This window comes from Sesamum indicum, linkage group LG15 (genome assembly GCF_000512975.1).
Source record: "Sesamum indicum cultivar Zhongzhi No. 13 linkage group LG15, S_indicum_v1.0, whole genome shotgun sequence".
Classification (NCBI taxonomy): domain Eukaryota; kingdom Viridiplantae; phylum Streptophyta; class Magnoliopsida; order Lamiales; family Pedaliaceae; genus Sesamum; species Sesamum indicum.
In genome coordinates, this window is record NC_026159.1 from 7,463,226 (window position 1) to 7,479,393 (window position 16,168).

The following is a 16,168-nucleotide window of genomic DNA, read 5'->3' on the forward strand; positions in this document are numbered from 1 at the left end:
TTTTCCCCCCCCCCCCCCACCCCTTTTGACAACAAAGCAATTGACTTTTCTTCCCATTGATTTAATCCTTTATAGTGATACTTCTAACTAATTAATTTTAAATCATTAGACAATAATAGATAAATTCACAAAAACGTTTAAAAAGGAACGAAATAGGGTGTCCACTGACATCAGTTTAAGAATGGACCGAAATATGGCGTCCATTGACATCCAAGTGCCCATTCCAGACATTTTTTGTGTGTACTGATGACAACCTTTGAACTTTTCTCATCTGAATTTTGTTGCATGTACGAGTAGTCCATGTATACTACTATAAAATACATTCTGAAAGTTTGTCTGAATTTTTAACCAAAATGAATTGCTCTAATAGTGTTATTTTTTATGGCAATTACGCATCAGTATTATGTAAAATTTTGATGTTGATGACATCTTGAGTTAATAGCAATATTAATTTAAATCCTTGGAAATAGACTTTGTCTTGTAATAAGACTTGTTAGTTCGTTAAATTGTGTAGTTAACAATCACATTTCTAGTTGATTTTCTAAATGCAATTTTTGGTACAATATATATACTTAATCTAGTTACATGTACTTCTATGATATAAAAAAGTCATGTGTAATATATAGATGGATGTCTTGAATATATTATATTATATTATAATATATAATATTGTGCTTTATTATTTTTGTATTATATTTGAACTTTCCCTATATTATTATAAAAGTATTGATAGTTTGGTTTAACAAATCTATGAGTGCTAAGATAGTAATGCTTCTCCGTGGTCTTCTGGTAATTAGACAATTTTTGAGTGAATCTTTTTGGTGCACACTAAACAAACAATACCAAAATCTGGAAACATGAATAAAAAATTAACCTTTTGATTGACACCAAAAAACTAAGGTATAAGCTAATTAGAAAAAGAGTGCTGTATTACCAATATCCGTCTGAGAAATAATGCATTTCAATTATTTGGAAAATAATTTATTAGGTTTGATAATCATTCTATAACACTTAGAACTTTTATTTCTTTTGGGAAAAATAAGAACCATGCAAAAAGAAAGTTTTTAATAGGAAGTTCGTCTAAAATAATAAACAAGGCAACAGAAATAGAATAATTATTGATCTTGAAATTCAACTGCACACTCTAACTTTTCTTTTTGTTCTTTTAAGGGACAATTACAATCCCATCCTGAGATTTTATGAAATTACATGTAAATCCCCTATAATTTGAAAAATTACATCTAACACCCTTGAGATTTGCTTCCATTTAACAAATAAATCCTCCATTAGTCAAAATTCACAAAATTTCTTATATTAACAAAAGAAAAAAAAGGATAAAAATCTATATTTGCCCCCAATTCTTAATTTTTAGGAGCATAATGAGTATAAGGTCAAAAATAAATTAAATGTCTAAATTTTCTTGGTTCAACTTGGATGACTTTAATAATAGTTTCTTTTGGTTTGGTTGGTTTGCCTAACTGTGGACACCTTTATTTTCTTTAGTTAATTAAAAAAAAGGTAATTATATAAAGAAGATGTTAAAATTATTAGTTACAAACTTAAACTATTAAAAGAAGTTTACACGTAGAGTGAAGGCATAATTATATTCTTAAAACCGTATAATTGTCAAGCAAGACATATGATGTTGCATGAATAGATATATGTATTGTGTATACAGTTACATGTGTACATATAAGCCCCACAAGTGTTGATGAACAATTGTCATCCAAAGACCAAGAATATGGTGAAGTAGTTAATTTTTAATTAAGATTCGAGTTAAGTTATTGTGACCTTTTTCTAAATTATTCATACTTTAAAATGAATTAAACGACTCTTGTAAAGAAATATAATAATTACATCTAATGAATTTACCTATTCTATTCTCATTATCTGTTCACAATTTTGTCATGACCATTAAATTATTCAAATGTGTCAAACATTTAGCATTTACAAATTTCACATGAGCTCAATTATTTCTAAAAGTTAAACTAGGTATTAAACCATGCAATTTACTATTATTTGAAAAAGTACTACTGAATGAAGTTGGTGTATGAATTCATAGGCAGCTCGTCAAATTGAATATCTAATGGGAAGGAGATCAACTGGCAATGCTAATACTGATGGCCTAGGTAATGCTTTAGGAATTGCACAGCATCACGACGCTGTTACTGGTACTGCTAAACAGCACACTACTAATGACTATGCAAAACGCTTGGCCATTGGAGCCTCAGAGGTACACTTTTTATCTAGTTTTTGCTCTATGTATATCTTTCCATCTCGTCTTATACTTCGACTATCTCTACAACTGAGTTTCTAAGGTCATCAATGCTATTATACATGTTTTTGTCTTGTGCAGGCAGAAACTGTCGTGGATTCGGCTTTGTCATGTCTGGTTGATTCAAAGTTGAACGGCCAGTGTGCTGGATCAACAGTGATATTTAGCCAGGTTGCACTTCACCGAACTTTGTTTGAGTTTTCTTCTTGAGATTCTATGGTGCACTTCACTATAGATACTCTGGTTTCAGATGTGTTACTAGAAGTTTTTTGTAGATCTGTTCTCATTGTAGCAGATTTATGCTCCATTTACCTTCGAAGTTCCGGTGTAGCCTGTATGAACACAAACAGCTGAGCCGATGCCCCACTCTTTTCATGATTGTTGGAATGACAGTTTTAGAGATTCTCTAGTGTTGGGTCAGTTATTCACATGGGCTGTAGTGTCTCGTACTGGTTCTGGAGGAAAACTTGGGTCAGTTTATAAGTGGGGTGTCATACCTTCTTTTAGTTACTGGGTTAACCATTTTTTTACAAGGGAGAAGACTTGAAGTGGTCACTTAATCCATGGCATGGGACATGTATCTGGGTCCTCTCAAATGCTATCTTTACCATAATAAGGACTAGCATGTCCGACTTAAGTGGCTGGATTTAGTATTTCGCATCAGTTGTCAAAGGTAATTCGGACTCGTTCGTTGGTTGGTACAGTGGACTTCCCTCAGCTATTTCCGCAAAAACAAGGATAAAGCAAATTTTGCCATTGAGGTTTAGGAACATTTTTGTCTGATTTCCTTTTGTAGGTGAAACAAGGAAAAGTGTCCAAGACAGAAGGAAAACAATAGAATATGTGTGTGTGTGTGTGACAGAGAGAAATTTAGGGAGAGCCAGAGAGGGAGAGAGATGGCTGGATTATAAACAATTACTGGAATAAGCACTCCTCACGGTACTAAAATACGAGTACCGAGTTTTTCAGTTCTCAATCATTTGCCTAGCAGAAGTTATTATACTGTTTACTTGTTTGAATGGTGTGAGTTTAAGAAGTGTAGAGTTGCTGCGCTCTTGGTATATAATACTGTTATCATCTGATATCTGCATATGGATATGGATGGTTGCATGGTTGGAAATGAGCCCAAAATTTGTTGTTGGATTCACTGGCTAACTTCTCTTTTGGACTTCTTTACGCAGGCAACAAGCTTTATGTTCAATAGTGGCTAATGCTTCCTTTTCTTTCTTTTTTCACCTTTTGATTGGCGAACAGTGTCAGTTACTCAATATAAGTTTCTGTCCATCAACCGAGAAAGATTTTTCCCAAGGAAAGAGTTTGGTAACGATTTGATTCTGCTGATGCACTACTTCAGCAAGCACAACTCTCGGAAGCTGTTTTTAAACTGTGTAAATCATCTTTCTTTTCAGGTTGTTGTGGCATACAACTCACTTGGATGGAACCGTACTGATATTATAAGGATTCCTGTGAGTTATGATATTTTTCTTTCTGATCTCTTCAGTTATTGTAGTAACTTTGAGTTATATTCTTGAGATGCAGCATTAAGCTGGTTGTCTCAAGAATTCCCCAAATTTATCCCAGTACTGTATATAAGATTATCTTGATCCACCCAAGCTAAGAAAAAGGCTGATTAGTTCTCCTAGGGATTTACCAAAGAGGTTTAGATGAATAAATATATTCAGTTATATGCCAATGCTTCTAAGCGAGGTGATTCAAATAATGAAAAATGAAAACATTTTCTGTCTTTTAGAAAAATCTTTACTATGAGTAAAGCACTGGTAGTTACCTCTATGGGACCATCTCATTTGCCCATCCACGAGAACCTTTCACCAGGCAAGGTGTTGATTGCTGTACCATTTTAAAGAGAAATACACTTGAGCCAGACCATTCATCGGAGACCTCTAATGCTGACAAAATATATTGATTCCTGTGAAAACGGAACAAATTGGAAGTTAACTTTTAATACTGTACTACGGTCCTCAACTCAGTCATCGAGTAGGCTTGACTAGTATTCTATCAACCAAATTTGGCTATTTAATATTTTTCCTGCCCTGCAGCTTGACAACCTGAGGCTGATTAGAATGTTGTATCACACTAAACGGGTGTTTCTATTAACACCATTCCAAAATTATAGTCGTAAACTGAAAGCCATAGTATAAACTATTGATTTTATTCCTAGTCCAAATACATGTCTTTGACTTTTTTTATTTCAAGTCCTGTAGATTCGATTTTTATTATCTGACATTTTTCTAATCTTCCTTTACAGTTTATGAATTAACTTTGCTGCTGCTCTGTGCCCATCTTCTTTCTTGAGATGCCTTTCTGAGTCACTTGCTATCTGTTCTACTATGGTCTAGGTCTAATGCTTGTGTGGCACTTCGTAAGTTTTTGAAATTCTATTCACATAGTTAGTATCTTCATCTTTGGCGCACTAGATTCAGTGGCCATCTTATCTTAGTCTTCCAAGCCTTCCAAATTAAGGTCTGAGGATAAATATCCGTAGGGCAAAGGTCATCAATTCTTGATGGTCTTCAATTTCTCAATGTCATGGCATATGTATCCATTGCCTTCGCCAACAAAGAAAAAGGTTATGACTCATGAGAAACATAATGTTTTCATCATTGATTTTCACTCCAAAATTTGTCTCATGATGGTCGAAGCAAGGCATTCCACAGAAATGAATGATTCTATTGTTAACATTCTGCATTCATATTAGCTACAAGTACCCAACAAAACTTTAGGGGCAGAAACTTTTTGTAAACTTTGCCAGCAAGGATTACAAGTTACCACTTTTAGCGCCTCTCCATAGCATTTCGAATGATTCGAATGATTTTTCTCCTTCCATTACTTAGTTTCTGGTTTCTATGAGATATAGCAAGTTTTTTTCACACAATATGAGCATAGTCTTTGGCAATGGAGACATAGCTACAAGATGCTTGAATGCACTCTTCTGCTACAAACATATGAAACGTTATTAACTTAAGAAGGTGGAGCTGTATGCCTGATCTTTTCTTATGTTTTCGTTTTATATGTAATTTCTCTTGGAAAACATGAGACCATGTTTTCCCAATGTATACTATTGCATTCCTAATTCCAAAAGCCGTCCCTGTTATAAGGGGTTATGAAATCAGAATGTGTATTGTTTGAGTTGAATTAATAGTCGCATAATCTGCAGGTTAATGATCATGATCTTGTCGTCAAAGATTCTACGGGGGAAGTTGTTGAGTCTCAATATGTAAAAGTGGATAATGTGACAAGCAAACTGAGAAAGTTCTATGTGGAGGCATATACTGGAATTTCAGACAGACATGCTATAAAATATTGGCTTGTCTTTTCAGCATCCGTGCCACCTTTGGGTTGGAATACTTACTTCATTTCTAAAGAATCTCAAAAAGGTATTGACCCCAAAGAATTGCTCTCAACTGCCACCAGTCCTGCAGGTTTACTGGTGGAGAACTTCTTTTAGTTAACTATATAATTACTTGATATGTCTCAGGACAGAGGTGCTTTTCATTAATCATAGTGTTTTTCAAAAGCTTGGAACTGGTTTGCCTTATTCTTGCTATTTGTTCTTGGTGCATATATTTGGATCAATGATGCAGGAAACAGAAGACATGGTTTTATGTCTACGATGGATCTTCCAAAAAAGGAAACTATTGAAATTGGGCCCGGAAACTTGAAACTGTCATTTTCCTCGTCATCTGGGCAACTTAAGCGAATGTTCAATTCTAAAACAGGAGTAAGGTTTTCTTGTTCTCTAAATGAGTGTAAATTGCACATTGGTCTTGTTCTGCAGTTAAGTAGATATCAGCATCTGTAGTTCAACATAGATCTAAAACTACTAAGGAGAGACAGAGGAAAGAGGGAAAGCAGACAACTACGTGAGAAATGTGATGCATGTATTTGGTTTCATAGAAAATGTCTTACTTCTATGTCTAAATATAACTTGCCCATGATGTGCTTATTCTTTCCTGTGATCAAAGACAAAAAAGAGCAATTGAGTGGTACCTTGCTTCTCACAGAGACTAGTGTGATAGACAACCCAACTTTCAAGATAATCTCAAACGAAAATTTCTCATCACTGGGCAATCATATAATTCTTGCTTTTATTTGTATTGTGTCACACTTGTGTCAAATTTACTTACATGCTCTGGTTAAAAAATTTTCATTTGATTTACACTGGTCAATATTATTTTGGAACGGCAATAAATTTTTCTTGTAGAGTTATGAATTTCCTTCATCCGATTTTACATTGGTATTTGAAAGTTTTCAATCATGTTACTTGTAAAATGCTTTATTTGTTTCCGTCTCTGTTTTTCTGTTTCTATCTTTATTTTTCTCCATCTTAGAGACTTGTAATCAAATGTCTTCATCTATACATGATTACATGAATGTACCAGATTGATATACCAGTACAGCAGAGCTATCTTTGGTATGCATCAAGCCCGGGAGATGCAGATCCTCAAGTATAATATAATACCTAATAGTATTTGATTAGAGTTTCACATACCCAATTCAGTAATTACTATATCAAACCTTGCAGGCTTCTGGTGCATACATTTTCCGACCTAATGGATCACCTCCTTCAGTGGTCTCCAGATCAGTGAGTGACTCCTGTCCCCCACAATACGTGTTTTAGTTTAACTGAGTGGTCAATTTTTGTTCAACCCATGGCTTGAAGCCATTAAGTACCAAGTGTATGCTCTACAATTTTCTGCTCAATCTTTTTGACAGGTTCCTCTGAAGATCATTCGGGGGCCACTAGTTGATGAAGTTCATCAGCAATTCAGTTCATGGATCTACCAGGTCCAATACTTTATTTATTTATTCCTTTTTAATGTTTCAAAGCATTTCAAATGCAACAAGTTAGAAAGCGGCTTTATCCTTCATTTTAATATCTAATACTTCGAGAAGTCTGAACAATCAAGCAGGATAATTCCACCTGAAATTTCCAACATGTGAGCACATTTGCACAATGAAACACGTTACAATCTAAATATTCTGAAAACAGAATAGTTTTGGTTTTTACTCTTGTAGTTGGGCAAGGTTTTTATGCATATGTTATGCATCATTGACCTCCATCATCCATCATTTTGTACCCCAATTGTTGTGTCACTCATTTAATTGAATGACTTGTCACTTTTTCAGATAATTAGAGTTTACAGAGACAAAGATCATGCTGAAGTTGAATTCACGGTTGGTATTTCTTGTGTACTTCGTGTACGCTTGCTGGTATTTTGTTTTCCCACTGCACCTTGTGGAACTTCCTCTAAAATAAGCATTATGCTAGTTTTTGTTTGTTTTTCTTTCTCTGATCACTTGGTGTTCTTGGCACCATTCTTTTCTGTAATTTTTTTCTGACGTATGTTCATAATCTGAAGATCGGTCCAATTCCCACCGATGACAGCATTGGAAAAGAGGTTATTACAAGATTGACTGCTAATATGGTCACTGATAAAGTGTTCTATACTGATTCCAACGCAAGAGACTTTCTAAAACGGGTACGCCTTCCATTATTTCGGGATTCTGGGTTTCTGATAGTCTGATCTCTTTTCTTTGATTTTCTGATACTCTTGTTTGCTCCATCTTGCTTATTGTAATTCAAAGAATGGTTATCTGATGGAATCTTGTTACTCTATTTCCTGCTTTTTCGTCTTCTCCTAGTAATTACCATTGTTTGAATGTTATGGTCGCTTTCTCATGCAAATTTTCAGGTTAGAGATTACAGAGCCGACTGGCCTCTCACAGTTACTCAACCTGTTGCAGGGAATTACTATCCCGTAACTTCTATACTTTAACTCATGAAAATTCAAGTTACTGTTAAATATAGTAATCTTTTCTGATTTGTAGGCTTTCTAGCAAATTCAACTAGTTTTTGTTGGCGTGTGAAATGTGATATCTGGGTTGACTATCCCACTGGCCTCGCACTTGTAGATGTTGCTTGGGTCTAGAGGGTGTTTGGATAAGCTTATAAGTTCTACAAAAAATCTTATAAGAGGTTTGGTACAAAGTGTTTGGTAAATTGTTTAGAGAAAGAGCTCATAAGTTCCGAAAATATGATATTAAAAAAACTTATAAGATGTTTGGAAGCTTGTAAGCTACAAAGTTTTTTAGAAAAATAGCTGATAATTTCCAAAAAAAAAAATATTATGAGCTTATACACTTTTCAAAAAGAGTTTCTAACTTTACTTTTTCAAATTAATTACAAATTTATCAGTACTAATTATTTTAGCCAAACACCAAAAACTTATTTTTAAAGTAAGATTGTATGAGCTTGCAAAGTCTTTGAAATAAGCTTAGCCAAACACTCAGCAGCCTATAGATGAGTATTTCTTGTACTCCATTGCTCTTCTTCTAATTGTCTTGAGGTCTAAAGATCGCTTAACTCGCAAAATTCAAAGGTCTCTTGGATTAGAGCTGCTATGTTTGGTATTGGAACTGAGCTTAAAATTGGTCGGTTTACCTGGTCTCTGCTAAACATGATAATAGTGCATTAGACAGCATCCAAAGATGCAAATTTGATGGTTTGTGATTGATAGAAGTTAGGACCACGAAAGCTCGATTTATTTTAATATTATATATTCACTCTGGGATTATTCATTGCTTTAGATCAATCTTGGAATTTACATAGAGGATAACAAGTCCGAACTCTCTGTTCTCGTTGACCGGGCTACTGGAGGATCCAGCATCAATGATGGAGAAGTCGAGTTGATGCTACACAGGTATATATGCAAATAATAATTCCAAGCCATTTCCTTGTTATGATCTTATTCTAAGTTTTCGTGTATCTTATAACACTAATGTCTAACAGGCGTATGATCACTGATGATGCTAGAGGAGTAGGTGAAGCCCTCGACGAGTTAGTGTGTGTCAATAACACATGTGAAGGACTCACGGTACGAGTTTCTATGCATCGATAATACACGGAATGTTGAAATTGTTCTGCCGAATGACATGTTTCAACCATATCTATTTTTGTTTTCTTTCCTCATTGATTGGGACCTTGATGAAGTCGCGCGGATTATTCTAATTTTCCACTTTGGCCTAAGTAATTAGCGTAAAATTATGAATACTGGTAACTACAAAATTTGACGCAAAGTTTTGAAGCAATGACATAGCAGAATGATTCAAGGATTGCTTTTATCTTGTCATATATATTTAGGTTCGAGGAAATTATTATATCAGCATCAATGAGCTTGGTGCTGGAGCGCGTTGGAGACGAACGACGGGCCAAGAAATATATTCGCCCCTTCTTTTAGCCTTTACACATGAGGTAAATTTAGGTGATCTGGGCATAAAATATATATCGAATATCAATCAACCCCTAGTATCTGATTATTAACTGTTGCAGGACTCAAGGAAATGGAAATCTTCACACTCAACAACCGCCACATCCATGGAAGCAAACTATAGTTTACCTTTTAACGTTGCATTAATTACTCTCCAGGTGATGGCTCACTATTGTTCGTGTCCGTCTTATTATATGCATGATATATTTGCACTCATCTCTTTCGATATTGTAATTCAGGAGTTGGTTGATGGAAGTGTGCTCGTTCGTTTAGCACATCTATATGAGGTGAACTCTTGTTATTTGAAAAGCATATCTGTACTGTATTTTCTAAAAATGTTTTCTCTACCATATTATTCAGAGCCATTATGTTGCAGGCCAATGAGGACCCTGATTACTCGAAACTCGCCAAAGTTGAACTGAAGAAGATGTTTGCTGGAAAAACGGTACGTATATTGGACAAATGCTACCTTTGTCAAGTTTAGGAACTCCCACACAATAAGGATGAGAGCTTATTCCTCCTCTTTCTGCCTCTTCTTCCTTCCCATCATCCTCAACCTTTTTGCATGTGAACTTCAATAGAAGGCACTTTTTGTGAGTTAATTGCATTTTGCCCCCTATAAAAAACATTAATAGGCACAAAAACCCTTTAAATAGAAAAAAAATGACAACATAACCCTTGAACTTTAAAAGCAAAGGCTAATTGCCTCTCCGTCAAGAAGTCGCATTGCCCCCTTTTCCGGGTTTTTTTTTTTTTCTTATTAGTATTTTCACGTGAGGATTGGCATCTAACCTTTTCTTTTCAATCAATACACATCAAGAGCTTCTTGAAAACATAATGACTAGACAATTCCACTGACTCTTGATGTCGATACAATGAAGTAGTCGTAAATCCTCGATCAACTATTGTTAATGAATTTTCCTTTTGCCTTTGCATTTTCAGATAAAGACGCTCAAGGAAACAAGCTTATCAGCAAATCAAGAGAAGTCCGAGATGACGAGAAAGACTTGGAAAGTCGTCAAAGGAGAAACTAACAGTGAGCCTGCTCCAATTAGAGGTGGCCCTGTGGACTTCTCGAGTCTTATTGTCGAGCTTGGTCCCATGGAGATCCGGACTTTCATCATAACATTTTGAAAGAGCTGATCCCCAAGTAACACTTACTCCTCTCCTCCAATGCTGAATAATGACATTTTCTCAAACTTCTTCGACTGCCAGTGTTGATGGCTAACGACACTGAAAACAGCAAGAAATGAATCAAGACGGAAGTTTGGAGTATATGGTGCAATTGGTTTGTCATCAACAGCTCCAAATTGTTGTCTGGGCTCTTACATTCCTGTCTGTGAGGTGTAGAATACTAATGAATGATCTTGAATAATTGTCTATTTATGTTTACTTCAATAGATTGATAAAAGAAAAACTGAAATATATGTTCACTTTAACTTTGCTTCTACGTTGAGACGCAACATGGAAGTGTTGGAGAGTGGGCTGTAGCGGGAATGGATATCACTATCTGTCTTTCCAATAAGTGAAAAATGCAAGTAATTCTATCGTAAATAAATAAATTATTTTTTATTAAATAAAAATAACAATTTGTATTTCTGTATTTTAAAGAATGCAGTAATTTTACCTTTCATGGGGTAAATGGCTATTATTATTTTGTAAGGGATAATTTATTCATTTGCAATATGCAGATTGCATTAAAATCCTGCTATAATTGCTAATGTCCTTTAGGTGGACACTAAAATCTCTATAAATTAATAATGTCGGGACCACATAACTTTATTAATTTAAAAATGTATTAATTAATTGATAAATCAAAAGAGATTTTTCGATCCAATGAAACATATATTGTTCTTGATGGATTATCTGGGTGAAAATGATACACGTTTAGAGGTCAAAGTTTAGAAGAAATTGTATCTAGTATTGTTTAAAATCTTATTGAGGATGAAATTGAAGATGATATAATGTCTTTGTAATCAATTACGTAGAATAAAGCACTCATAGTGATAACAACTTCTTGCAATTTCTTATTGCGGTATGAGAACGTGACACCGGAGCTTTTGGATGCAGTAAGAAAATTTAGAGATGAAATTGTAGTTAGATGCAGTAAGGAAATAAACGAAATAAAACTTGAAAAATTAGAAAAGATGCACCGAGGGAAAGTCTCAATACTTGTTGCTTCATAAAGCCATGATTGCCTCCATATGTATAGGTTTTAACAACTGACCGTGACTTTAGAATAATTTTCAATAGTATTTCATCTTATATGTACGGCCACAACACGACTAAAAACCAATTCATAATCACATTGTTAAAACTCTCAAACACCTATAGATGTCCATAAAAAGTATTTTGAAACCTCATATGAAACTTCTCAAATAAAAGTGATATGGAAATAGCTCTTGTTGTTAAAAAAATATCGATGTATCAAGTGATATTTTTATTATTTATACTAATATAAAAAAAAAGTCACTTCTAACTCATAACTCACAATTTGCGACATTCCAACATCAAATTTCAAAATATCAATTATACCCTTAAATATTTATATTAATATAATTAATTTATTTATTTTAAATAATTCACACCCTCGTATACAATCATATCTATTCTATAAATTTTCACGCATGTTTATCAATTACTCCATCTTTTAACTATATATTAATTATTAATTTAAAATGGATATCAACATTTATGTAATTATAGAGGCACAATAATGTTTATGTCACGATTACCAATATTTTTAGTGAAAAAGTATCAAAACGTATCGTTTTTTGTAGTCGACGTATTGTACGAATAACATATATATATATATGGAAAAATATATCATTTAAAAAAAAAAAAAACAAATATGTTGAAAACATAAATTAACAGTACCGGTTTCCGCGCGGGAGGTATCTTAATTCGCCCAACTGTCTTTTCCTATCTATTGATTTTCATCCCCCGCCCGGCCTTGTTCCCATCTCAAGAAGACCATACGAGGGAGCTCGATCTGTTCAACAATGGCGTCCCCCACCGATTCTAACCCTAAACGGACCCCAATGTACCCCCAAGTCATCGACCCAATTCAGGAAACTGCGCTGCCGCCCCACCATTCCTCGTCTTCGTCCCTCTACCCCACCATCGACATGAAAGACCTGGAGAACCTCTTCCCCGAACCCAATGCAGGAATTGGTCCTGGTGCCCAACCTTGTTCCCCATCAGCGCCTCCTCAGTCTGTCGAGGAGGCCCTGATTACAATCCAAGGCGCTATCCTCCACCTCATCGACAAACACTACTCCGTTGAGCTCGCCACCGGAGATCTCCGAATACTCCGTCTTCTCCAGGGGGATAATACCGTCGCTGCGCTTGCCGCGGTCGGTGACGATGTTCAGTGGCCGTTAACCAAAGACATTACTGCTGTGAAACTGGACTCTTCCCATTACTTCTTCTCCTTTCAGCCGCCTCGTGAAACCGAGGACTTGGAAACCAGTGGTGATGATGGAGTGAAGAAGAAGAAGAAGGGAAAGGGAAAGGGAGATAATAAAAATGAGCAAGAAGGTGATGAGGTTTTGAGTTATGGTTTGACGATAGTGTCTAAGGGGCAGGAAGGGTTGCTGAAGGGGTTGGATCAGATTCTGGAAGCTTACAGTAACTTTTCGGTGCATAAGGTGGAGGAGAAGGAGGTGGTGGCGGTGGCAGGAGCAGCAGCGAGAGAGATGACAGCCGGGGAGTTGAAGGAGGAGAAGAAGAAGGAGGAGGTGGAGGGGCAGTGTGCAGCGTACTGGACTACGCTGGCACCAAATGTGGAGGACTACAGTGGGATAGCTGCAAAGCTGATCGCAGCGGGTTCGGGCCAACTGGTTAAGGGAATATTGTGGTGTGGAGATGTGACCATGGATCGATTGAAGTGGGGAGATGAGGTTCTGAAGAAGAGGATGGCTCCAGGGGAGCAAACTGAAATTGACCCTAATACATTGAAGAGGATCAAAAGGTTCATTCTTTGTTTTCATTATCTAGTGTTTTGGCTGGTAGTTTGTCTCACACCGATCAGTGATTGTTGCAAGAATAGTTTCTCATCAATTGACGTTGACATGTTTGCTTTCACAAACTTCTTGTCATCTGTGCTTGTTTTCCTCCAATGGTTTTGGCTGATTTTGAATTATTATGTCAAGTTAGGTGCCTGGAATTTTCTAAATGAATGGCATTTGGTGTTTCATTTGATATGGCTATGACGAATGACTGATATTTCCAATCTTTTCGACCTTGGTTCCCTAGGAGCAAGTCAGAAAGATTATTTAATTGGTTGTGGTTGGGGCTGTTCCCTGCAGGGTTAAACAGGTGACTAAGATGACTGAGAAAGTAGCAACTGGGGTGCTTTCAGGAGTTGTAAAGGTCTCAGGATTCTTTGCTGGTTCTGTTGCAAACTCTACAGTTGGAAAGAAATTCTTTAGTCTCTTGCCAGGGGAAATGGTTCTTGCTTCTCTCGATGGATTTAGTATGTCATGCATCCATATTAGTGTGCTTTCTGCTTTTGGCGTATGTCTGTGTTTATATGAGTGCATCCTAGTGGGGTTTTCTGCAAAACTTTTAGGGCACCTCTTGATGTTCATGTAGTCATTTTTTGTTTCAAATCAGTGAACCACTAGCAGAAAGCTGGATCATTAAGCTGAATAGATATATTAATCATGTGTTTAGTTGGCTAGTTAGTAACTATCTTTTCCACTGTCCTTCTGTAGATAAGAGAGAAAGATAGATAGATATAGACAGTGAAGAAAACACTTATGGAAATGGAAGAAGAGGCCAACATAGAAGCTTAACAGGAACAGCTAGTTACCATGAAAGCAAGCAAAACCATAGCAGATCTATAGCTATTGAGAGGCTATTAGATGAATGACACACTGAAGACGTTATCAGATACTTGAAAGTCAGGAAAAAACTAAAGTTCCTTGTGTTAATGGAATCTCTACAAATACGAATCCCGTTTACCATGTTTTACCATTCTGTGTCATGGAAAAGATCTACTTCTCTCCTTCCGCTACATGGTTTCCTTTGTAGTTATGAAGATACATACCATTTTGGAGCTAGTTCAGATTATCAATTCCGTCCTAGACTTCTAAACTGAAAGAAAGAACTTCTATGCTTTGGTTAAATTTAGCTTTGGATGATATGCATCACAAGTAGCCAAGAAAATGAACTTGCGCTCTCACATGTGCTGATCCAGCTTGACCTAATAACAGGCAAAATCTGCGATGCTGTTGAAGTAGCAGGAAAGAATGTGATGTCAACCTCTTCCACTGTGACAACTGGACTCGTCTCCCACAGGTAATCTTACTATATCTATCTTGATTGTCTGCAACCACTGCTATGAAGTCGTGCTGAATATGAACTCTGACAATTTCATTCATCCTTTAAGATATGGCGAGGAGGCTGCTAAGGCAGCAAGTGAGGGAATGGATGCTGCAGGGCATGCCATAGGAACTGCATGGGCAGTATTTAAGATCAGGAAGGCATTCAATCCAAAAAGTGTATTAAGTCCCGCTGCCCTGGCCAAATCAGCTGCAGCTGAAATAAGAGCAAAAGGGTCCAAGTAATTTATGATGAATTCTCCAATTAGGTTTAGATTGCAATCAGATTCAGTGGGTTTGAGAAAGAGAGGAATCAATACGTCACTTAGAGAAATGGCTATTAAAATACTTGTTTATTTTTATATATTACTGTCATTATTTCTAATCTCTTCATCATCAGCCTCTCTTCAGTGACACCAATTGGTTGTATCCACTGGTCGTGTATTGGAGGAACTGCAGCCAGAAACTGTCCTGGCTCACCTAATCGTGTCAATTACCTTATTTCATGAAGGACTAACAGGTGTACTGTTTTTTTTTCTTTGGATAAGTGTTGCGTACTGTTTGATATATGCTACTGTTTAAATTCTCTAGTGTAAATATCCTGCTTCTAACCCCACCTTAGAGCAGAGATCACTGTACTTATCATGAAGGATGACGAAAGTATAATTAGTGGAGTTTATCAACCGCTGATATTGCTTATGGAAAAGCTTTTCTGCAGTTCTGCTTGTTACTTTCAAGTTTGAGGCCTAAGAAAAATTACTGAATTCCTGACCAAAATGGAATCAGTCAGTTAGATTCCAGACTGATGCTTGGTCTGATTATTGATGTTCTCTCTTTGCACCTTCAGTTTCGCTATGATTAACCCCCTCCTCGTTTGATAAGATAAGACATGGGAGCTTGCTATTTTGAGGAAGAGGCAAACCCTACGCTGCGAGGAAGTTCATGCCATGATGATGATGGATGCTAGGAATGAAAACTTTACACTGTGGTTCAAACTACAAAAACAAGCTCCAAATTGCTTGAAATGTTACAGAATGTGTTCATTGATCCTACCTACTCACCAATGAATCCTCAAACTATTTGCCATCAATATTAATGTATTTGCTAACTTCATCATACGACTTTGGATAATCGTTCTTGTCACGGGGGTTTCTCTAGTATTTTTCACCCACTGTGAAGCCTGGTTTGCCCACAACCAATCAGCTTTCACTCAATCTCTCAAGCTTTCGTATTTGATTTTGTTCTAAATTAGATTCAATAAGCCAATAGTACACACA

The 16,168-nt window shown here is 36.2% G+C and overlaps 2 protein-coding genes across 3 annotated transcripts in view; both read left to right on the forward strand.

Moving 5' to 3' along the window:
* The window catches only part of LOC105178167 (alpha-mannosidase), a 16,450-nt gene extending 5,353 nt beyond the window's left edge, over nucleotides 1-11,097 (forward strand). The window contains exons 11-29 of the mRNA XM_011101563.2: nucleotides 2,063-2,233; nucleotides 2,357-2,446; nucleotides 3,530-3,595; nucleotides 3,685-3,741; nucleotides 5,451-5,670; nucleotides 5,878-6,014; nucleotides 6,676-6,741; nucleotides 6,819-6,878; nucleotides 7,010-7,081; nucleotides 7,424-7,471; nucleotides 7,657-7,776; nucleotides 7,990-8,055; nucleotides 8,885-8,997; nucleotides 9,087-9,171; nucleotides 9,438-9,548; nucleotides 9,627-9,722; nucleotides 9,804-9,851; nucleotides 9,941-10,009; nucleotides 10,507-11,097. Of these exons, the coding sequence (XP_011099865.1) occupies nucleotides 2,063-2,233; nucleotides 2,357-2,446; nucleotides 3,530-3,595; nucleotides 3,685-3,741; nucleotides 5,451-5,670; nucleotides 5,878-6,014; nucleotides 6,676-6,741; nucleotides 6,819-6,878; nucleotides 7,010-7,081; nucleotides 7,424-7,471; nucleotides 7,657-7,776; nucleotides 7,990-8,055; nucleotides 8,885-8,997; nucleotides 9,087-9,171; nucleotides 9,438-9,548; nucleotides 9,627-9,722; nucleotides 9,804-9,851; nucleotides 9,941-10,009; nucleotides 10,507-10,698 (1,887 nt within the window). The 3' untranslated portion in view covers nucleotides 10,699-11,097. The remainder of the gene's footprint in view (nucleotides 1-2,062; nucleotides 2,234-2,356; nucleotides 2,447-3,529; nucleotides 3,596-3,684; nucleotides 3,742-5,450; nucleotides 5,671-5,877; nucleotides 6,015-6,675; nucleotides 6,742-6,818; nucleotides 6,879-7,009; nucleotides 7,082-7,423; nucleotides 7,472-7,656; nucleotides 7,777-7,989; nucleotides 8,056-8,884; nucleotides 8,998-9,086; nucleotides 9,172-9,437; nucleotides 9,549-9,626; nucleotides 9,723-9,803; nucleotides 9,852-9,940; nucleotides 10,010-10,506) is intronic.
* On the forward strand, nucleotides 12,419-15,590 carry LOC105178169 (protein EARLY-RESPONSIVE TO DEHYDRATION 7, chloroplastic). Of its 2 annotated transcripts, none has more exons than XR_002288298.1 (4): nucleotides 12,419-13,537; nucleotides 13,875-14,016; nucleotides 14,784-14,868; nucleotides 14,960-15,100. XR_002288298.1 is itself a non-coding variant. In XM_011101568.2 (4 exons), exons 1-4 carry the CDS (start codon nucleotides 12,567-12,569, stop codon nucleotides 15,135-15,137), a joined length of 1,401 nt encoding a protein of 466 aa, XP_011099870.1. In that variant the 5' UTR covers nucleotides 12,423-12,566; the 3' UTR covers nucleotides 15,138-15,590. The 2 variants fall into 2 exon arrangements, 1 of the variants encoding a protein (XP_011099870.1); XM_011101568.2 differs by having other exon boundaries at nucleotides 12,423-13,537; nucleotides 13,875-14,041; nucleotides 14,960-15,590.

Coding starts and splice junctions, on each gene's coding strand:
- LOC105178169 (XM_011101568.2), top strand. CDS start 12,567: ATGGCGTCCCCCACCGATTCTAACCCTAAACGGACCCCAATGTACCCC. Junction 13,538..13,874: donor ACATTGAAGAGGATCAAAAG/GTTCATTCTTTG, acceptor TGTTCCCTGCAG/GGTTAAACAGGTGACTAAGA. Junction 14,869..14,959: donor ACTGGACTCGTCTCCCACAG/GTAATCTTACTA, acceptor TCATCCTTTAAG/ATATGGCGAGGAGGCTGCTA.